Source organism: Dromaius novaehollandiae, chromosome 20, assembly GCF_036370855.1.
Source record: "Dromaius novaehollandiae isolate bDroNov1 chromosome 20, bDroNov1.hap1, whole genome shotgun sequence".
Lineage (NCBI taxonomy): Eukaryota > Metazoa > Chordata > Aves > Casuariiformes > Dromaiidae > Dromaius > Dromaius novaehollandiae.
Window position 1 is genome coordinate 2,319,434 of NC_088117.1, and position 21,658 is coordinate 2,341,091.

At 57.9% G+C, this 21,658-nt stretch overlaps 2 protein-coding genes across 2 annotated transcripts; one reads left to right on the top strand and one right to left on the bottom strand.

Moving 5' to 3' along the window:
- Positions 1-5,571: 5,571 nt before the first annotated feature.
- On the bottom strand, positions 5,572-12,352 carry LOC112986754 (zinc finger protein 239-like). Its single transcript, XM_026106190.2, is given in 2 exon segments — positions 5,572-7,291; positions 11,911-12,352. Coding segments are annotated over 2 exon segments (1,164 nt in total). The 5' UTR covers positions 11,918-12,352; the 3' UTR covers positions 5,572-6,134.
- Positions 12,353-15,183: 2,831 nt separating this feature from the next.
- CYSRT1 (cysteine rich tail 1) lies at positions 15,184-17,788 on the top strand. Its single transcript, XM_026106217.2, has 2 exons — positions 15,184-15,258; positions 15,917-17,788. The coding sequence occupies exon 2, from the start codon at positions 16,004-16,006 to the stop codon at positions 16,400-16,402; it is 399 nt and encodes a 132-aa protein (XP_025962002.2). The 5' UTR covers positions 15,184-15,258; positions 15,917-16,003; the 3' UTR covers positions 16,403-17,788.
- The last annotated feature ends 3,870 nt before the right edge of the window (positions 17,789-21,658 follow it).

Below are 21,658 nucleotides of genomic sequence, written 5' to 3' on the forward strand. Positions count from 1 at the left end.
GCGCCGGGGTAGCTGCTGGCTCCCAGTACAAAGCCCGGTGGGAATGGCCTCCCCTCAGCCCTGAAAGCACGCTGCTGCTGGGAGGAGACGGGAAGGACTTAGTCCAGGCCAGGAAATCCTTGCTTTCTCCTCCAGCCAGGCCCGCAGTGGGCAGCCACAATGTGAGCTTCCCCCTGCGCCGCTGCCAAGGCCCTGCCTGACCCGGGGCCGGCCAGCCCGGCCGGCGAGCCGCAGGGAAGAGCGACGCAGGGCGAGTGCGGGGAGGTGATAAGGAAACCAGCTCCTCTCCTGGTTCCTGCAGGCCAGCTCGAGGCCCGGGGAGACACCAGGCAGCAGAGCAGGCGCAGAGTGACTCATGCGATGCCTGCCCTGGCCGTGCCAGCCCAGGCACCGATTTATTTTTCTGACAGCATTTACTCTTGGGGAATGTGAGCATCCCCTTGCCAGGGCACAACGGGGACTTAAAATAGAAAGGCTCTGGGCTGTGCAGCCACAGCTCAAGGCCTCCCTCCATGTATAGCAATGACATGCCTGGTACGCCTGGAAGAACCCGAATGCACCAGGCACGTGTGTGTGTCTACGTGCACCTGTGTGTGGGCTGGGGAATACTCTCTCCAACACCCTCGTTCCCTCCTGCAGGAACACACAGAAAACCACAGGGCTGCGTGAATGCACTGCACGGGCGCCGTGCTCCTTCGCTAAGCCTGTACACGCTGTATGCGCACACGTGCACAACGCCCAGATGTGCACAATGCCCGTGGCATTTTCCATGCCCCCAGCGATGCTCCGCTCTGCTCAGCCTCCCGGGTGCTCCCGAGGTGCCTGTTCCTGACTCTCACCCCTGTGGTGCAGGCTGAGATGCCCCAGCAGGAGACTGTATAATCCATATAGGACAGAGCTGATGAGGGATCCTGTTGGATCTAGGGAGCTGCCAATCCTTTCCAGGGATTTGCTAGGGGCTCTTGCTGCAGGGCTAGCACCAGCCCTGCGTGGTTCATTCATCATGCAAAAGCATCAGGGAGTTTTGTAGACAAGCCTGTGCTGCCCCCAGGAAACTCCAACTCCAATCTGTTGGTACGGAGTTGAATCCTAGGAGCTGGTCTAGAGAGCAGGATCAGGCCTGCCCCATGACTGGTGCATCGCCTAGAGCTCCTGTCCCTGGTGTGCACAGCGTGCATGTTGACCCAAGCAGTGGGACATGTCCTGGCACTGCAGCCACGGTGGGATCACAGGAAGGAACTAGAAAAGAGTTAATGTGGCAGCACGGATGTGGCCAGGTCCCTGCAAGCAGATGGGTGCACGTGGCACTGCCAACGCAGCCAGGAAAAAATCACACTTGGGCTTTGTATCATCCATCCCGAGGCAGAGCAGGCAATCACCCCTTTTGAGCAGACTTCGAAGGTCATTTGCAGGTTGCATTTTGGCTTTAAAAGCTGATGCTATCCTTTGGGATACATCACTTTCTCTCGAGAACTGAGGATGAGAAAACTCATCGCATGCCACAAGCATAATACACCGAGGTGAGCAGTGCAAGGTTGTGACTGCACACACTGAGGCTTGGTGCATGCAGCGTGAGCGAGCCTGGACCCCCCCCACTGTGCGACACGGTTGCGCGGTAGCCAGGTTGCATGTGCAGGAAAGTGCTGCACTCACTCACGACACTGAAAGCAGGGACAGCTCGGCACAGGGACACATGGCATGTGCTGCAGAGCACAGGCTGAGGGCTGGTTTGAAGGGAAAACCTTAATATTACCCTTACTAGGCTTTTCCAAACCAGAGTGCTGGACACTGGGCTGTGTTATAGAAGGGCATAAGGGCAGCAACCATGCTGGGGGTTTACAACTGCAATGCCAGGTTGTGCAGGTGATGCCTGTTCAGCCCCTGCAGAGACACCAGCATTTCTGAGGGCCCTTCATTAGACAGATCAAAAACTTCTGTGGCCTCTGTGAGCCACCAAACCCCACTGGGCAGGCAGCAGGAAAAGCCTGGGCATACGTTTCACAGGGGAGAAAATCTGGGGAGAAGCCCAGATCTAGCCTCCGAATGAAGTGAGTCATCCTAGTGATGGTGCCAGGCAGGTGGGCTTATTTCTCTTTCTGGAAAGGTTTGGAGTTTGCCATGTTCCTCCAGCTATTAATTGCCCTCAGGGCTGGCCTGGCTGCTAATCCTGCCGGTTTTGGTGGCCAGCCACCCGCTCTTGCCTTGCCTTGCCCTTTCGATAAGGGCCCTTACCTCAGCTAAGCCAAACACTTCAGGGGATATGTCAAACAGTGGAGGGTCCCTTCCGAGGGAGTCTTGTGACGTTCTTAAAACAATGAACCCGTCTGTCTGGCTTTAACTATTTTGCACAGACTGAATTTAGGGATTGGCTTCCTGTTATTCCGTCCAGACTAACTCATTCATGTGCCCCTTTTGCACAACTATGAGCTTTCTTTAGGTTTGAAAAACTCCTCAGCATGCGAAGATTTGCTGAAAAATTGTCATTTGCAGGGGGAAGCTGTTCACAATGCTGTGCTAAGACTCCCAGCTTTTGAGACAGTATTTGGGCTGCTGATATAAAAATCTTTCCCTCTAGGAGATGCTGTTTGATATCATCCTTAGATACGAATGGGCTGGAAAGAACTTCATCACCCTCATGTGCCTGGGATGCGACACTGCGTCTTCCCACTAGAGGAAGGGAAACAATCAGTGAACAGGTCTGGTGGTTTGGTTTGCTGTGACTAGGAGAGCCCCTGAGCTCTGCAGGAAACTGGGACCTCCCCGACCCTGCTAGACTGACCCTGCTGCCACACGTGCTCTTGTCCCCTGGTGAACAACAACCCGCAGCTGGACATACCCATGGCTTTCTGGTGTTTCTTTTGACAAAATAAATGTCCCTTTTGCTGTGTGGTGAAGCCAGAAGTTTCTTGAGACTCAAGTGAGTTCAGGCATCCTGGGAGATTGTTGTAGCTCCTAAAACCTTGTGTTCAGCTATGCAGGATCAGGCACTGTGGGTTTTCCACTCCAGTACTGGTGCAAAGACCAAGATCTTTTCTGGATCGATACTGTAGGAGTTGCTCTGAGCCCAGCACCTTTCTCCAGGCCAGGATAGCACAGAAGCATTTGCAGAACAGAGGTGCCAAAGCTGGTGTGTAGAGCTGAGATCAGCTCCAAGCTGAAATTGCACCCGTTCCCTCACGGCGGGATGTGAAACCTCCCAGTGCTGGAGGGGCCACGTCCGAGGGGGCTGCGTCCCACGCCAGGGACCCATGGGGAGCACCAGCAGTGCTGCAGGAAGGACATGCAAGAGATCTTTCGTCCTTTCTTTCTCACCCAAGCCCTGCACTGCTGCCTGCTTATCCCAGCCTGGTCCCACCCAGAGGCAAAGGGACTCGTGGGTGCCCTAATCCCACACACTGACCCTTGAAGCCGACCCCAGTGCAGCCCAGAGGCTGCGGTGGGACAAACCTCCTTTGAGAAAGACATCCAGGTGAGGAATTGGGCCCTTCCGCTCCGAGGCTGTGCACAAACAGGTGCTGCCTCACGACTTGGCCCTGCGGGTCTTTCCCCAAAAGCAACGCATCACCCATGTCTGGCAGGAGCTCGCATCTGCGAAGGCAGTATTTTCAACCTCTCTGGGGCTGGATCCACTTCACATCTGAGTGTTTTCCCTGGTGGAAGCAGCCTCCAGCTTAAATACTCCAATGGGGGTCCTCTGCAGGACAAAACTCCTCCTGAAGTCCAGCCGAGGGTCCTCAAGCCCTTGGGAAGGCGTCACTGCAAGTACCCGTCCCAGCTCCCTTCCTTTGGAACGGCGCTTTCCCATATTCTCCCAGCAGCTGCTCTGTCTTTGGGGATGGAGATGCTGCTGGCCACCTCCTGCAGTGCAGACCTCCTTCCCGGGTGCAGGCTGCTCACCCGCTGCTCCTTCGTGGGACCGCCCGTGGGTGCTGGGGTAAGGGCCAGCCTCTGCTGAGGGCATGGGGACCAGCCCAGCCACAGGCACTGCTGGACTCTTCCCAAGAGCTGTAAACCGCTGAGTGTCCAGCTCAGTTTTCCATATGGTGCTCACTGATAATCAAGGCCAGGACTGACTGCATCCCCTAAATAGCCAGGATGTCTTTCAAATACGCATGACTAAGGGCTGAATGCGAGGGGCTGCTGGGAGCTGGCACAGGCTGAAAGCAAGCAGCTCACAGAATCAGTTAAAAAAAGGCAAATGAGGGTTTGATCTTTTCCTGTTTCTCCTGGTTTTCCCAGTCTCCTCCTTGAATCACTCAGATTGTCTCATGGGTGCATGTGCAATGTTCCCAGAGGTTTCAGATGATGGAGGACATGGCTTGCACAGCTGCACCACATACAAGGGCCTCACTTTGTGCAGCCCACATTTTTTTTATCTTTAGCTCTTGGATTTTTCTCTCTTCCGTCGCTCCTCTGACCTCATCACTGCGTCACAACTTCTGTTTGCAAATGGAGAAAAGGATGCATAGAAAGTCAGAAAATATTTCTTTGTAAGTGCGGCCACTACTTCTCATGAGGACCTCACTCTCTATTCCCCTTCCTAGAGTAGGACTTCGCTCAAGTGGGCACCTAGTTTTCATTCGTATTTTTCTGCTGAAATTTTTCTTCAAAACAATTGCAGGAAATTAGGCTCTTTTGAAGCGACAAATAGATATGCATTAGTTTGGGTCGTCCGTTTACTCATAATGAATGCACAGTTCCTAAGCAACCACCGGCTTCCAGCTCAGTGAGTCCTTCCCTTTGTACGTGATGAGTCCAAAATAGCAACTTTGTCTTGGGCGCTGTAGCTTTTCTATCTGAGGATTATCTACCACTTATAAAACCTCTAAGGAGCCGCACAAGACTGCCAGATGTGGCTTTCATAGTTCAATTCAGAGTCATATCTTGCCAACCAATTAAATGTTTGAACTTCAATATGTGACTTTAAGATTACTGGTTACTATTTGCAGTCTGTTAGTAATTCACCTCGGCCATATTAGGGCGGGGTCTGCTATGCCGCAGATCTACCTAATCGTCTGTATTGCAGCTTCTAGCATTTGAGGTAGGTACACGAAATAATTCTGTTGTGACTAAGGTTCCCTTCATGGTTCTCACAGCATGGACCGATTTCTGCTTCCCAGGGACAGAGAAGGGAACGATGCCTTCATAGTAGCATCTGAACGCCTAAGAGGGCAGATGAAGGCTTTCACATCAGAACTTCCCTCCTGGGGAACAGCCCTGCATTTGAAGGACCTGTCTACTTCCATCCAAGGGACTTAGTGGAGGCCTTTCAGAGATGTGGCCTGAGCACCTTCCTGCAGATACTGCTGCCTGTCCTCAGCCACCAGCCAGGAGAGGGGGGCTCTGAGCTGCCTTTCCTGCCTGTGGGAATCCTGGTGGGGAGCACTGGCTCCCTCCCTAAGGCCTGGTGATGGCTGTGACATCTGTCCTGGGGGACAGAGGGATGGCCATTAGCATCCAGGGCCAGACAGCTGTGCAGATGCAAGGCCGAAAGATGCCTAAGATACTCTGCAGGTAGCGAGGGACAGAAACACTACCCCAGGGCACAGAAAGAAAAGACAGGGCAACCAGTTCTGTCATGTTAACCCTACAAAGTGTGTTTACTGGCTGCGTGCTGTGACACCTCTCCATTAAAGCTCACAGAAACATTGTGCACAGAAACCACATGCTCTGTGGCGAGGGTGCTGAGAGGGGAGCGAAGGAAGAGCCGCTGCTGTCAGTGAGCCCTCTCGCACCCCGGGTACCAGGTGCCCCCCCTGCACACGTGTTGGACAGCATCCCTCCCGGCTCCTGCCACGGCACCTGTGCAGTGCTTCCACACTCCCATCGCTCCAACCATCACACCTCCCTCTGACGGCTCTGCTGCTCATGGACATGGATTTTCGCAGCGAGGAAAAGGGTCTGTACCTAACCCAGCTTTACACAAGGCTGCCTCACTCCCCTTGGCTTGCGTTTGCTGCGTGGCCTCCATTTGCCCCTCCAGCTCACACCAGCTACCACCTCCTTTCCCACTCCATGGTGGTTTTTTGCCTCCCATCTCCCTCTCTTGTGGGTCTCCCCCTTCCCAGCACTGTTTACACAAGTCCACATTTGCAAAGTGCCCCACTTCAGCTGTCCCTGAAGTGCGTCCCACATCAGGCGCAGGCATAGGGGCGCTCGCCCACATGCGTCCGCTGATGCTGCAGCAGGTTGGAGCAGAGGCTGAAGTGGCGGCCGCGCTGGGAGCACTGGTAGGGCCGCTCGCCAGTGTGGGTGCACTGGTGTTGCAGCAGGTTGGAGCTCTGAGTCAAGTGTTTCCCGCACTGGGTGCAGGCAAACGGCTGCTCATCAGCATGTGTCTGCCGGTGCTGTGGCAGGTTGGCGCTGAGGCCGAAGGTCTTGCCGCACAGGGAGCACTGCTATGGGTGCTCACCAGTGTGCGTGCGCTGATGCTTGAGGAGAGTGGAGCTGAGGCTGAAGCTTTTCCCGCAAGCGGTGCATGCATAGGGGTGCTCGCCCATGTGCGTGCGTTCGTGCTTGATGAGGGTTGAGCTCTCGCTGAAGCCCTTCCTGCAAGCCGGGCACACGCATGGGCACTTGCCGGTGTGTGTGCACTGGTGCTTGATGGGGGTCGAGCTGTCGCTGAAGCCTTTCTCGCAGGCAGGGCATTTGTAGGGGCGCTCACCAGTGTGTGTGCACTGGTGGCAGATGAGGTCGGAGCTCTGGGCAAAGGCCTTGCAGCACTCACTGCACTTGTAGGGTTTCTCACCTGCGTGGGCTCGCTGATGCTGCACCAGCTCTGTGCTCAGCCCAAAGCAGCGCCCACGGCTGGGGCATTTGTGGGGCTTCTCCTGGCTGTGCACATGCTGGTGCTGGATCAGGTAGGAGCTGAGGATGAAGGCCTTGCCACGCTCGGTGCACTTGTAGGGGTGCTCGTCGGTGTGCATGCGGTGGTGCTTCAGCAGCATGGAGCTGTTGCCAAAGTCCTTCCTGCAAGTGGGACATTCGTAGGGGCGCTCACCAGTGTGGATTCGCAGGTGTCTTATCAGGTCAGAGCTCTGCACAAAGCCCTTCCCGCATTCGCGTTTATAGGTTCTCTCTGCTGCAGGGACCTTGGGTAGGGAACTTTTGGGAGCAGGGCTCTCCGCACCTTCCCTGAGATCCCTGGGGCCAGTGAGGGCCTGCCATTGCCACTCTGCTCTGTCCCCAGAAGCCTGGGAGAGGGTGTCCCTGGGGTCCCCGGGCATGCCAGATGGCTCAGCCATCTCAGCAGCAGGAGCCTTCATCTCTTCCTCTTCCATGTTCTCATCATCTGCCAGGAGAAAGAAAACCCAGCTGTAACTTCTCCCATGGACTGTCCAGACATTCCAGCGCAAGGCAGAGCCCCTGCTTCCACGGAAATCACCCCAAGCAGAGCTGGAGCCAGGAGCCCATTCAAAGTACCCACAAGGACACAAACACCTCCAGGGACTGCACAGGACCTCAGTTGAGGAGTCACTTGGTAACACTGGATATCCTCAGGGAAGGGAGGAAAACACACACAACATGTACCGCATGCAGTAAACCCTAACTTTATGCATGAGAAGGGTGCAGAAATGAGGAAAATAAAGAAAGTGGCTAGGAGTAAAATCCTTGTAGGTGATCCCTCCAAGGGATCAGAGAGAGTACTGGGGAGCAGTGCTGGTCCAGCTGCCCGGCTTCATTTTGCTACAGATACCTCCTAAAGGCCTGGGGATGGCAGAGAAAGAGTTTGAAACCACCAGCTTTCATTCTGAGACACCAAGGAAGCCTCAAGGAGGACCAAAAGGAGCAGAGCACACTGGATACTTTACTGACTGCATGGATGTGAAGGTAGGCAAGGTACACCTTTGATGCCAGTGCCCAGTAAGGGTGTGCGCACAAGCACCCCAGAGGGCAGCGTTAATGTTCAAAAGCTGGGGACAGAACAAAGACATGGCCCGAACTGGCATGAAGCAGGACAGCTGGCAGGAGGAAGAGCTGGTGGCTGGCAATTCCCAGGCCTCGTAAAAGATGACAAGTGTCACGTGGTGGCAAACACAAGCACTGCATCAAGCTGTCTGACTGTGACAGAGACAAACTCAGGGGTCCACAGTCTTCCCTAATCACCTGCACTGAAAACAAGAAGAACCTGGCACAGGTGCCTGGAGGCAGATATTTCACCAGCAGTTTGAACTTGGCAGCACTGGAAGTTGGAGAAGCAGGGGCTATATCCAGAAGGGCCTGCGATCTTCAACTGCAGGAGCTGCAGCAGGAGGGAATTCATGGGCTCAGCTCTCAGCAAGCTGCTCTGCCCCCAGCCCATCCGCTTCAGGGCACCTCCCAGGCCCAGGGGCTTGCAGGCACTCTGCTGCCTGGGAGCAAGGGTGCTTCACAGGGAGTGGAGGCCTCCGTGTTTGCTCCCAACATCCTTACAGGGAGTTCTTCATCCTCCAAGTGTCTAATACAAAATGCATTGGCTTGGAGCGCCAGGCCTGCAAGCACTGCTGGAAAGCCCAGCTCTTCCTGGTGTCTCCAGCCCCATTTCCATGCAAGGTCAGTGCCCTCCTACCAGCCTCACTGCTGGGGAATTTATCTAAGATGTGGAAGAAGAGGGTTGAAGCTCCCTGATGCTGAAGCAGGCCTAGAAACTTGCAGGGCTGGTAACCAGGCAGCTTCAAAGCAGGGGGGCACTGTTATGACTTTGAATTCAATAGGCTCTGGAGCCACCAGGTTGGGATCTTCAGGACACATTAATATGTCTTTAAATCACTGGTGATGTTTTAAATGCCAGCATGCTATTTTGGACCTTGTTCTAGGACTGGTTTCATACTAGAGCTGGCAGAAGTACATTACTGTTGTGGACACATCTGGTGCACAAGAGCACATGTGGATTTTGGTGTTGGTACAACCCAGGCAAAGCAAAAGGATGCTTTTGGGAAGGTCTTCAGGCTCGCAGTTGTTGGTAGCTCAGGAGGCATGGGAGAGTCTTAAGAAGTTCCTGCCCCCTCTCTGCATAGCCTTGGGGTCTTTCAAGGCAACTGTGGAAGGAAGAGGTTTAACGTCATCGGATTTGGTTTCAGGCTAAGGAAAGCCTAAGGGCAAGGAGGGGACTGAACACGGGTATGAACACATCATCTTGGCTGGATTCCTCCCAGGGCGTGTGCAGGGTTCCAGCCCCTGGGCTTCCCAAAGACAGCGTCCCCCCTCCCAACCCCACGGGCGTGTACGAGAGCAAGGTGAGGGGCGCTGCCAGCCCAGCAGGGCAGGAAGAGCGAAGTGCAGCCCTTCCTTCCTGGGAGAGCGTAGGCTGCTGCTTCTGCTGCAGGCTGGCCACGCTCCCAGCCACGCGCTCGGCCTCTGAGCATCATGGACATCTCATGTAGAGCCCGGCTTCTGCAACCACAAAATCCCTTTCCCCTTAAGGATCGTTTGTATGCCCTAAATGCTCCAGGGCTCGTCCTACTGGAGACCAGGATGGGGTTAGCAGCAGAAGCAAGGGAAGAGCTGGGTCAAGCTGGTCCTTCCCCAGGACAGAAATCCTGCAGCCTCCCCAGCATTGTTCCCCAGCCCACCCCCGTCTTGCAAGGGTACCTTCAAGCTTCACTTGCCTCTGCTTCCCCTGAGGTTGCCTCTCCTTTTTTCTTAAAGACCAAGGTTACCGGCTCAAACCTGGCAGGCAAGACATGCCAGGCATACCCTTGATATTTTGCATATCTGTGACCTCAGGCTAGTGTGGACGAGCCACAGAAATGTCACACTGGGACCTCTACCGTCAGAAACGATCGACGAGGGACACTCCATGGACTAGCTGAACAGGGCATGCCTGGGACAACAAAGACCCCAGGGCCAGGGGAGGCACTTCCAGCAATGGGAGAAGAGAAATTGGTTGCAAAAGGTTCACACGGGAAATGTTCATGTGTCCAGGGCACCCATGTGCAAAACGGATACACAAACCTGGAAGGGGAGCCTGGAAGGGAACAGCAATCTGTCCTGTGGGGAGATGGGGAGAACTCGGCAGGTTCAGCCTAGCCAACTGCAGGCCTAGAAATACACAGCAGCACTATCCAGCAGGAAGAAGAGTTATTCAAGATATTGTTGGCACAAGAACAAATTGGCCACCAGTAAATTTAGGCTGGAAAGAAAGCAGCTGTGGACCATGAGAGCAGCATGGGCTGGAATGGCCCTCCTGAGACAAGACTGCAAAAAGCCCAGCTGCTTTAGAGCTGGCACCAGGTACTTTGATGAATCAGATTATGCAGAAGGCGCCTGTGAGAGCAAGGGCTGGACTCAAAGCCAGGACCCCTTTGTTTTCTGCCTGCCAGCAGCTGGTTCCCCAGCGCTTCGTGTTGCTGCTGCAAGACACCACAAAGGGATGTTGGCTGGCAGACAGTGGGACAGAGGCTCTTCACATTAAGGCTATTACCCTGATTGAACAGGCTGTACAAAGACCCTCCTTGGCAAGGTCCATAGCCCTGCCAAGCAGCTGAGGTGGGAGGGGAGTGCTGAGCAGCCCTCAAGCACCTCAGAGGTGCAGGCTGGCTGCCCAGACCAGGGCATGCTGTTCTGAGACGTGTCTAGGGTGCAGCTTTAGAGCTTCTGCTACGTGCAAGCAGAGCCTCTTGCAAACAGGGCTACAACACAGAAATCTGGAGCAGAAAGCCAAAACGAGCCAGTGCTCCTGAGGCACTGGGGCTGCTCTGGAAGGAAAAGAAGCTACTGAGCTGAAGAGTGACAACAGCGACATCCTCCGTGTGAGAAGTGACATGTACCTGCTCTCAAGCAGGCAGGAGGGAGCTACAACCCCTCCCGAGCTACGTGGGAGTGTTGGTCCAGGGCCAACAACAGGGAAGAGGTGGGCAGGACACGGCGGCACTGCCGACACAGCCACCAGCTGCACGTCCACACCAGCAGACCACAGATGCTGGGCAAGGGGAGGATGCGGACTCTTCCTGTAAGCTCACATAGGAAAAAATATCAGTCCTGCTTTGGGGAGACAGCTCAGCATGGGAAAGCCTGGCAGCAGCAAGACATGGGAAAGGGACAGGGGCTATCAGTTGCTCTCCCCCAGGAGACCTGCTGGGAGCCACATCTTTGCTGGCAGTGCATGAGAAATTAAAGCCACGGAGGCTTAAAGACAGCCTTCCCCGGACTAGTCTCCCTTGCCAGGAGGAGCAGCAGGCTTTTCCCCTCAGGGGCTGAGCAAAGCCAGTCTTGGGTTGTGGAAAACCCAAGAGCTGGCTGCTGTGCTGGTTACGGAGAGTGCATGCTCTACTGCGCACCTGCTCTCCGTCCCCAGCCAGATGGGAAACTGAGGCACAGAGCTGCCAGCTACATGGGGCTAGAACTAGAGAGGGGTTTAACCTTCCACCTTCTCCATAGCTTCTCCAAAAAAGTTCCCAGGGCTCCTTCTTCCCTTCCTTCAGCCTCCAAAGAGGTCGCTTAGCTGCTTTACAGTGCTAACCACATTTTGGGACCTGCAAGCCCAGCAAGGCTTGCATAAGACACAGGGATCAGCTGCAGAATCAGCCTAGGACGGTAGGCAGGGGATACTGGGATTTGCATGCAAGGTGCTGGCAGCGGGGAGCTTTCGGAGGATACCGTGGGTGCCTAGCCAGCCCAGCACCCACCAGCATCTGCGCTGGCACGGCCAGGCAGGATAATGTCACCCTCCGGAGGAATTTTTCTGCTGCAGAAACTCCCCAAAGAGGACCATGCCACCCAGGCAGGAAGCTCAGGAGCATCGTGCCATCGCTCTGCCTTGCAGCCCTAGGTCTCAGTGCCCTGCAGGCAGGCAGCAAGTCCCTCGGGAACCCCCGGAGCCCGGCCACCTCTCTGCCAGCCCAGGGGTTCTCCCCGCTGCCCAGCTCTCCAGATGGCTTTGTGGGTGCCAATGGCACAGCCCTCCAGCCCGCTGTCCCCACTCGCACTCACCTGGCATCACCTGATGGGCAGGGGCACCGGAGGGCACTGCTGTGAGCGGCGGTCCGGCCGGGCTGTGCAACCCCCGCTCCTCGTTGCAGTGAGAGGTTGGCCGCTCTCCTCGTTTGTGTAATTTTTCCTCTGGCAAAGGGCTCTGGGAAATGTAGTTTTCTTATGCAATAACCCGTGCAATGAGGCATTTCCCTTTGCAAAGTGCTGTGGGAAACGTAGTTCAAGACCCGCTGAGGAACATAGGGAATGCAGGGGTGCGCTGCCCATGGCAGGGAGTTGGGGCAGGACAGAGCAGCAAAGGCTCCTGCCCATGGTAGTGCCACATCCCTGTGACTTGTGCCAAGCCTTGTTTCTCCAGGCCTGGCCAGCAGCATCTCCCTGCACCTTCCTGCTTTCCCTTCAGCTTCCCCAGGACCCAGCAGCACTGGCCGGTGTGGGGACCCAGACCCCCTGGAAGGAGGGTGCCAGCTCTGCTTGTGGGCCTGGCTGTGCTCCCATGCTTCCTTCCCCATGGGGTGCCCACAGCTGGCAGGCCGGGCCCCCTGCCAGGACTCAGCTCTTGCTCTGAGCTACCTCCATCTGCAGATGGCCCTTTCCTCCTGCCCCATACCGCCAGTGTAGGGGCTGAGCCAGGGGTAGCTGTGCAAGCACGTGGAGATGTTTGGGGTGGAGGGGCTGGTTATGTGGGGCTCTGCCATTTGCCCTCTGGCTTTGCTCACAGTTTGGGGCTTGCAGGAGCTGTTGCTGTTGGGTACCAGCTAGACAGTCCCCCTTTCTTTCCACAACCCCACCTTGGACCTGTGTGGGGGGCTTTCCCACTGCCTCACCACCTCCCACATTCCCTTCAGGAGTATCACAAGCTGCTGGGCCTTCCCACTGCATCCGGGAAAGGTGGCAGCCACAACTGGAGCCATTGGGCAGGTGTGCCAGGGTCATGCTGGAGCAGATGCCAGCAAAATTCATACGCGGTTTCCCCCGAGGGCCAGGCTAGTGGGAGTTGCGCTGTTGCAGCAGACGGGAGGGCATGGAGATGCTGCACTGCCGCTGGGGTTTGACTCAAGAGCTCAGCTCCATGCTGGGTCTCTCTCCCCAAAAGTGACTCTGCCCAGCAGAAAAGCCCCACCCTTGCTGCGGGGTGGCAGGATCATGGTACCCCAGAGGAACTGCCCCTTGCAGAGCTGATGCCAGAGGTAGCTGCAGCAGGCTGGGAACACCCTCCATAGCTTCTGGTGTTTGGGGCAGTGTCCCCATGCCGGTTCTGGAGCCCAGCTCCATCAGTTCTAGCATTTTTCTTGCTGGAGTGAAGCAAGGAGGCTGGAGACCTTGCTGGGCAGTACTGCCCTGCCCAAGCCCCTTTCTGCTGCCCTGGCAGGGGGTAGAGCGGAAGCAAGCAGCCAGGCAGGGCTCACACTGCTCCAGAGCCTCTCCATGGTCCCAGCAGGTACTGGCAGGGTACAGAGCAAGGCAAATGCCAGAGAAGCCCCAGATGCCTGCTGGCCAGTGATGCTGGGAGCAGGGAAGCCAGCTTTGTGGCTGTGGGAGTGTGGCAGGGTCAGGGCTCCAAGGCAGCAGGACTGCAGAAGGCACTTTGGCCTCTGGGCTGAGTTTCAAATTGGCACCTTCTGAAAAGCCTTACCCTAGAGCAGAACTGGCCAGGGGGGAGCTCACACAGGGTTTCTCCTGCCTGGGTCTTAGGTGGAAGGTGCTAAAAATTAGCGGCTTCTACAGAATGTCTTGTCCTGCGGATTGGCATCTGTGCCAGCATCCTTCTCCCTTGCCCTTGCTCCAGTTGTGTCCCTCACTGTTCATCCAGCCCAGTGTAGTTCACCCTTCAAGCATGTCCTAGGGGTAGGCACAGCCTGGGCCCTGGCAATCCATAGGCTAAACCACCCAAGCCTGCCTCAAAAAGGATTTGTTCTGTGGGCCCAGGCAGGCACTTTATACAAGGCAGCAGGGGACACTGAGGGCTGGCAGAGGATGTGGAGGGTGCAGGTATCCAGGGCCCGGTTCTCGGTCCCCAGCTCCTGGTGTGCAGTGCCTGGTGCACGGCTCTGGGTAGGGCATGAGCAGATCTTGGTGCCCAGCTCCCGGTGCGCTCTGCCTGGTCCATAGTGTCCCATTTGCAGCTCTGGGCACCCAGTCCGTGCTTCCTGGCCCGAGGTTCCCAGGGTCCCCTGTCCGATGCAGGTGCAGTGTGTGGCGTATGGTGCCAGTTGCAATGCCAGTGCCCAATGCCAGAGTGCAGTGCTGGTGCCTGGGGAGCAGTGCTGGTGCCTGGTGCTGGTGCGCTGTGCTGGTGCACAGTGCCTGGCTCGCGGTGCCCAGTGTTGGTGCAAGGTGTGCAGTGCCAGTACTGGAGCCAGTGTGCAGCCAGTGCGTGGTGACCCATTCCAGCGTGTGGTGCCTGGTGCTGGAGCACTGTACTCGGTGCTGGAGTGTGGGGTGGATACCAAGCGCCCAGTGCAGGTGCCTGGTGCCCAGTGCCGGTGCCACTTTCTATGCTGGTGCCAGTGTGCATGACAGTTTGGTGCTGGTGCATGGTGACAGTGTCCGGTGCTAGTGTCAGTGCCCATGCCCCATGCCAGTGCCTGTGCCCATGCTAGTCCTGGTGTCCATGCCTGGTGCCGGTGTCCATGCTCATACTGGTGTCTGGGCCACTGTCCATGCTGGTGCCCATGCCATTGCCTGTGCCCATGCCCATGCTGGTGTTTGTGCTGGTGTCCATGTCGGTGTCCAGTACCAGTGCTGGTGTTAATGCCAGTGCCCATGCCTGTGCCCACGGCCATGCCAGTGCCCAGTGCCAGTGCTGGTGCCTGCGCCTATGCTGGTGTCAGGGCTAGTGCTCATGCTGGTGCTGCTGCCGGTGTCTGCGCCAGTGCCGCTGTCAGTGTCCGTGCTGGTGTCAGGGCCGGCGCTGATGCCATTGGCAGTGTCCACGCCAGTGCCAGTGCTGGTGCCCATGCCAGTGCCCAGTGCTGGTGCGGGTGTCCATGCCGGGGTCCATGCCAGTGCCGGTGCTGGTGCCAGTGTCTGTGCCGGTGCCCGTGCTGGTACCGGTGCCCGTGCCCGTGCCCGTGCGGGGGCCGGGGCCGGTGTCCGTGCCGGTGCCGGTACCGGTGTCCGTGCCCATGCCCGTGCCCATGCGGGGGCCGGGGCCGGTGTCTGTGCCGGTGCCGGTACCGGTACCGGTGCCCGTGCCCATGCCCGTGCCCGTGCGGGGGCCGGGGCCGGGGCCGGGGCGCGGCGCGGGTGCGCGGCGGGGCGGCCCCGCCCGGGGCGGGCCGTGCGGCGGAGGAAGCGCAGCCCGCGGGCAGAGCTGCCGCCCGCGGCCGGCCGGAGCGCGGCTCGGTGAGTGCCGGGGTCGGCCCGGCTGCTCCCTCTGCTCGGGCCCTTCCCTGCCTGCCCGGGACCCCTCGCTGCCTGTCTCGCTCCCCTTCTCTGCCGCTTTGCCTGCCCCGTCCCGGTCCCGTCCCAGCTCGCCTCGCTTCCCCCCTCTCCCCCTGCTCCCGTTCTCCTTCTCCCCTTTGCCTGCCGTCCGCCTTCCCTTCTGCCTGCTCGCCCCTGCCCTGTCCCTCCATTGCCCCTGCCTCTGCTTGCCCTTCGCCCCCAGCCCCTTCCTCCCCCACCTCTCCCCGGCACCTGCCTCTCCTTTCTCAGAAATCGGCCTCCCCCCAAAATCTCTTACCCCACCCCACTGCCCTATTTGCACCCCACCTACCCACCCAGGACCCCCTCCTTCATCCCAGCACCCTGCCCCAGTGTCCTCTGCCTCCTCCCGCCCTGCTCTGCCATCTCTGCTCTCAGACCACCCATCTGAAATGGACAGTCGTGCGTTGGGGGCTCATGGGACTGGCAGGGAGGGGTGAACTAAGTTCTGTACCCTGGTCCCAAACTGGGGGTCCTTTCCCTAGTGCCATGGGAACAGCCCTTGGCACTGATGCCCTACGGCACTTTGGAGCTGGCAGATCCCCCTGTGTCCTGGGTTAAAGCGGTCTTTCTTTTGTAGGTGGTGGGAGGTGAGAGGCAACCTGCGTGCTCTGCCGCTGCCAGCTGGGACGTGTGTGCTGACGAGGAGCTGGGAGGAGCAGGGGACATGGATCGTGGTGTCACCCTCGAGAATCCCTATGCCACTGTGGACATCCCACGGGCTCAGTTTCAGCAGAGCTTCATCACTCGATACCTGCAGGATGAGCCCTCTTCACCCACCGTGATTGCCAACCCTGCCACCGTGCCCACATACAGCTTGGAGGAGCAGGCGAACCATGCCGGCATGGCCAGCTGGAATAGTCAGACCATTTCCACCGAGAAGTCTTGGTCTCGGCCGTATAACCCCTATGCCAGCCTGAAGATGCCCAATGGGACATCCCCTGACTCCTTCTACACAGTCAGTCTGGACAAGCCATCCAAGGGCCGTGAGCACCAGGTGAATGGGGGAAACTGCTGCTCTAAGTATTGCCCCTGCTGCAGAAAGTGCTGCTGTGTCGTCTCCTAAAGACCCTCACTGCGAGCTCTGGGTGTGCCAACCTCGGGTCGGTGCCGGGCAGCCCCGATGGGACCTGGCTGCCCAGCCTGGACTTCCTGGTGGGCTGGGCTGGGAGGTGGCAGCAGAGCTGCCCCCGTTACCCACCAGAGCTGGCAGCTTGGAGGTAGCACTAATTTGACTCCACTGTTGGTTGTCACCCTTGAGCGCAATGCAGCCAGATACATCGGTGACAGGCACCTACAACGTCCTGAGAGCCCAATGTGGTGTGGCTGGGTAGAAACAAAAGTCTCCCCCCTGCCCCACTGAGGTCTGGAGTGTCCTGAGGATGGTGTGTGCCAATGCAGATGCCCACCAAGAAAGGCTTAAATTGGGGCTGGGGCAGTTTGAGCCTGTGAACCTGCCATCCTTGGCCATGGCTGCCAATCCAGCCTTGCAGGGAAACCTACAACTCTGAAGAAGGCCCAGGCTTTGTATGCACACCGGGAGGCAAATCTGGATGATGGCAACAATTAGCACGTGGCAGAAGTTGGTGGGGAAGGCAGGCAGCGTTGCTGTCTCAGAGTGGGGGCAAACAATCAGGCCATGCCTGGGACTTTCTGGAGCTCAGACTGTGCCCCCCAGGCTGGGACAGAGATCCCCACCTCCTCAGAGCCAAGGGGTCACCTCCATGCAACATCACAGGGGTGCCGTAAAGCCCTGTGCCAAGCAGGTCTGAGTGGATACCGCTTCTCTTCGCCACACTGCCCACGGGACGGAGGGAAGGAGACAGGAAGGACAGGCAGACAAAGTGTGGCAGAGTGCTGGGCACTGCTCCAGGGCAGTGCCTGACAGCACAGGTTCAGGTGTCTAAAGTCCGGGTGCTAGGAAACCACTGGCCTGCCTCATTTCCTCCTCCTGGGCTCACCAGGCTTGGTGGAGTGCCCCGTGGCAGCACATCCCCCCACCCTCATCTGTGTTTGGGCTCTGAGCCCGGTTCGGCTTGGCCCCAGCACCGTCCAGGCACCCAGCATCAGAAGTGGGGTAGTACTGGGGCATCCCGCTTCAAGCAGTTCCCAAAGTGGGTTCCCAGTGTGAACTTTCTACAACAACTGGAAGAGGAGAAAGGCAAGTGTGGAGCCCACTATCCTCTTTGCAGCTTGCTGGGGCAGCCTCTGACTTCATTTTCAGCTGAAGCTGGCACACCAGACCTGGAACAAGCATGCTGTTGTCCTTGTGGAGCAGCGCGTCCCACGGCTGGCTGGCTGTACTGCCAGGTAATAGTCTGCGCAAGCAAATGCGTCTGCTGCAGGAACTGCCTCTGTCTCCAGGCTGGCGGTCAGGACAGGGGCTTGGAAAGAATGTGTGTGTTAGCAGATGACTTCAGTGCACTGCAAATAAAATTACAGACATCTCCTCCCCTGCCAAGGTACGCCTCTTCCCTCCACCCTGTTTTTTCCGGGTTCCTTATGTTACTTCTTGCTTCTTCAGTTAGGCTGTGCCAGGCCCCAAGTGGGGCTGGGGGACCCAGGGCTGTGTCAGGACAGTGCAGGATGGCACACAGCCTTCTCCTCCTCCCAAAACCAGGGGGCAGGACACTTAACTGCTTCACTGCTGACTGCAGCAGCAGAAATGGCCTGCTGAGCTGTTAATCTTGCAGCTGCCCATTGCCCCTGCTGCTAGCTTGCCTCCCACTGCCCCCATCGCCAAGGCATTTCCAACATCACCACTGCTTGCCTGGAGATACTGGCTGGTGCTAGGCCAACCTGTGCCAGGTTGGATGTCCGTCCCTTGGAAAGAGAAAGCTCAACTTTGCAAGGGGCTGAGGAACGGGTAGGTTCCTGGCAGGGTCAGCTGGGTGCTGGGGGGGAGGTCTCTGAGGCACTGCCCAAGCTTGCTGAGACCCACCTAGGAGCCCACCACCCCCTGGGAGCCCTGCGGCTCTGCTTTGCCCTTTGCAGTGCTTCTGGGTGGTGAGGGTTTGGCAGAGGTGCATGACATGGCCCTGCCAGTCTAGCCCCTCTGCCCAGACCCCCCCCACTTGCCAGCAGAGCCTGTGCCTGTGGGTGGTGGAGGGGTGGTGCTGCTTGCAGGAAGATGTTGGCAGGGGCACAGCCCATCCCAGCACAAGGAGCTCTTGTTCAGCCTGTCTGGACTGCTGTCAGTGCTAACATGGAAACCAGGGAGATCCACCCCTTGTTTGCTTTCCCCGCTGCCCTGTCCTTGATGCCAGGCTTTCCCTGCCGCAGAGCCCACCCACAGGCTGGCTGAGCTCCTCTGGGCAGGGAGGTGGTGTCACAGCCACCATGGGTGCTTGGCTGAAATGCGCTGCCCACAGAGGTGGCTTGGCATCCCTAAGGTCCAGCAAGCTCTGCGTGGGCAAATGTGGTTCCCAGGGGCTGGCCCAAAGCAGAAGAGCATCATGCGTGGCACTTTCAGCAGAGCCCTCAGGCTGGCAGGTTCTGCTTCACTGGGGAGGGTCGGGCGGCTCTGCTCTGCCCCCATGATGTGGCTGAAGGAAGAGAGGATGTGGTAGCCTCGCCCAGGCAAAGTGCTGGCAGGACACAGTGTCCGCTGGCAGCACGGTACGTGTCACCACTGCCCTTCGCTCTGCTTAACCTTGGGGTGATGGCAAACAAGCTAGAAGAGGCCGGGCAGAGCACTCCCCGCCAGTCACCTGGGCAATAATTAAGCTGAAGCCAGCAGAAAAGGTGGAGAGGAATAGTGGTGGGCAGAGACCAGAGTGCCAGAGGGCTGAATACTGCCACCCACACGGAGGGCCCAGGCCTCGGCATGGATGTGCAGGGCTTTGGGTGACATGGACAGTGGCGGGCACCTGTCTGCACAGTGTGCAGCTTGCTGAGTGCGTGCATCCAGGTCCTGTGGGTGCTCCCTGGGTATGGTTTGTGTTCACCGAGGCTTGGGCACATGGAGGTTTGTGCTGGGTGACTGGTATCGCCTACGTGCATTAAGTACGGGCGGTGATGCATAGCCCAAGGAGAGCCTGGCCCATCCGGCCCAGACCTTTGCACTCTCCTGATGGCACCTGCTCCTTGTCCCGCTGTGTTCAAGGTCTCTGCAGCTCTTGGGGCTGGGTTTAAGCTAGACCTTGGGAAGAGGATAGGGAAGTGTCTGGCTTTGACAGGCCCTTCCCCCTTTTCCCACCAGTGCTTGTAGCTGCTGTTTCCAGATATACCCTCCACTGTACCCAGATTTGGGGGGTTTCTCAGGTACACCCTGCAGCAGGGCACAGGGAGCAAAGCCAGGGCTGAAGGCTGGTTTCAGGCAGCGTGCCCCTTGGTGCCATCCTGCATGGCTTAGCAGATGTGTAGTCCAGTGCCTTGTCACCCAAGGGCTCCCCCACACCTGTAGCTCTGGGGAGGCCAAGGCCCTTGTGTGCTGTGCACAGCCGCAGCAACCAGCCTCCAAGGGACAGAGTGTGTCTGCAGGCTCCTGGCCCTGCGAGGGGGTGGGCCGGTGCGGGAGAGCCCCGTATGGCACATGTGCAATAGGCAGATGCGGCTAAAGCTGCCTGGATGTCTGAGCCCTGGGTGGGACGCAGCACCCGGGCATTGCAGAGGCCCTGCCACCCCTCTGGGCCAGGGACACAGTGGGCTGAATGTGTATGTGTGGGGCAGGGGCCTTGGCAAGCACTGGGATGGGGTGAGAGGGCAGAGAGATGTCTGTGTATTTTTTTTTTTTTTTGGGGGGGGGGGTGTTTCTATGAGGATGGCCAGCCACAGGGAAGTGATCGCTGTCCCTGGGCAGGGCCATGTGTATATCTGGGTGTGTGCACAGCCGAGACCATCCCTCTCCCCTGGGCCTGATTTCCTGTGGCCAAAGGAGACCGATGTCTGCCTGCCAGGCACCCTGGGGCAGGTGAGTCAGGCCAGGCTGGCATTGGCACTGCAACTCTTTTGAAGGGAGGGTGACTTCTCACCAGCTTTGGGACATGCAGGGCATCCCTGGGCACACAGACTTTGGATGGAGCACGCTGTGACCAGGGAGGAGCTGGAGCGGTGCCTGTCGGGGTGCCCAGCTCTCCCCTGTCTGCTGGCGTGGAACCTGCTGCCACTCACATCCCCCAAGCATGCATGGGAAATCGCTGCTGCTGGGCCGAATGAGCCTTTCCAAGCTGCCCATTTACCAGGCTGGGAGCAATGGGCAGCCGGGCGGCTGGGGAGGCACCACCATGAGCTGGAAGAAGGGGTGAATCCTTCCAGCTCTGTGTGCGTGTGTGTGTGTGTGTGTGTGTGTGCGCGCGTGCGGCTGTGTGGCTTCATGTGCACCTATGTGCCAGTCTCTGGGCACACATCAAGGGCAAGATGGCAGTGTATGCATGTGCATGGCTTTCTGCATGCAGGTGCACATGCCTTTCTGTTTGCACAGTCCACCAACTGCGTCTCGACAACGTACATGTGTGAGTGTGCAGCTGTGTGCAGGCAAGCGTGGCAACATGCCAAATGGCTGTTGGCAGGGAGAAGTGGCGGGGGGGGGGACTGGTCTTAAACATTCATTAACTCCACAGAGCAAGCTGGGAAGCACGGATCCCAGCTTGGCCTTGCCCTCGGATGTCAGGGCACAGCAGGAATCCCACTCAGCTGGTTCCTGCTTCAGCCGGGGCACAAGCCGTCAGCTGATTCAGTGGAAACTGGCCGCCCGAGGTCCCCAGCACAGACCTTCTCCAGACTTGCTGCCCTTCAGCCCCTGGACCGTGGCCAGCTGGGTGAGGGGAGCGCAAAGCCCTGCCACAGGGTGCCATCCTGGGTGGACACATGCATCAGGAGCCCACCCAGTGCTCGCAGCCTGGGCCAGCAGAGCTCTGCCTCACGCCCAGAGGTGGTGAAAAGCCTGTGTCACAGGAGCGATGGCTGTTGAGCTGCTGCGGGGCAGGAAGAGGGCACACGTGTGGGATGGCAAGCTATGGGACTGGCCGGGGCAGTGTCAGGGCATCGCGGTGCCAAGGGGGGAATGGGACATGGCTGCATTGCTCAGGAGGTGCCAGCGCCCTGCACACCCAGGGAGGACAGGCACTTCCCAGCCCCATGCTGGGCTCTCTGGCAGTGTGGGGGGAGCTTGGGAGCATCTGGGCAGCCTGAGGAAAGCTTGTGACCTGGACGCTGCTGTGCTGCCAGGTCTGCTGCCTTGCTCCTGAGCACTGAGTGGGAGAGTCAAGTCTTTCCACAAAGCCCCAGTTCCCCGAGTACAGTGACTCTGTGAGGCTCGGTCTCCAATTCAAAAAACCTATTTCTTGCTGCCAAGGAGTGCTGGAAATGTGGCCCAAGGGTG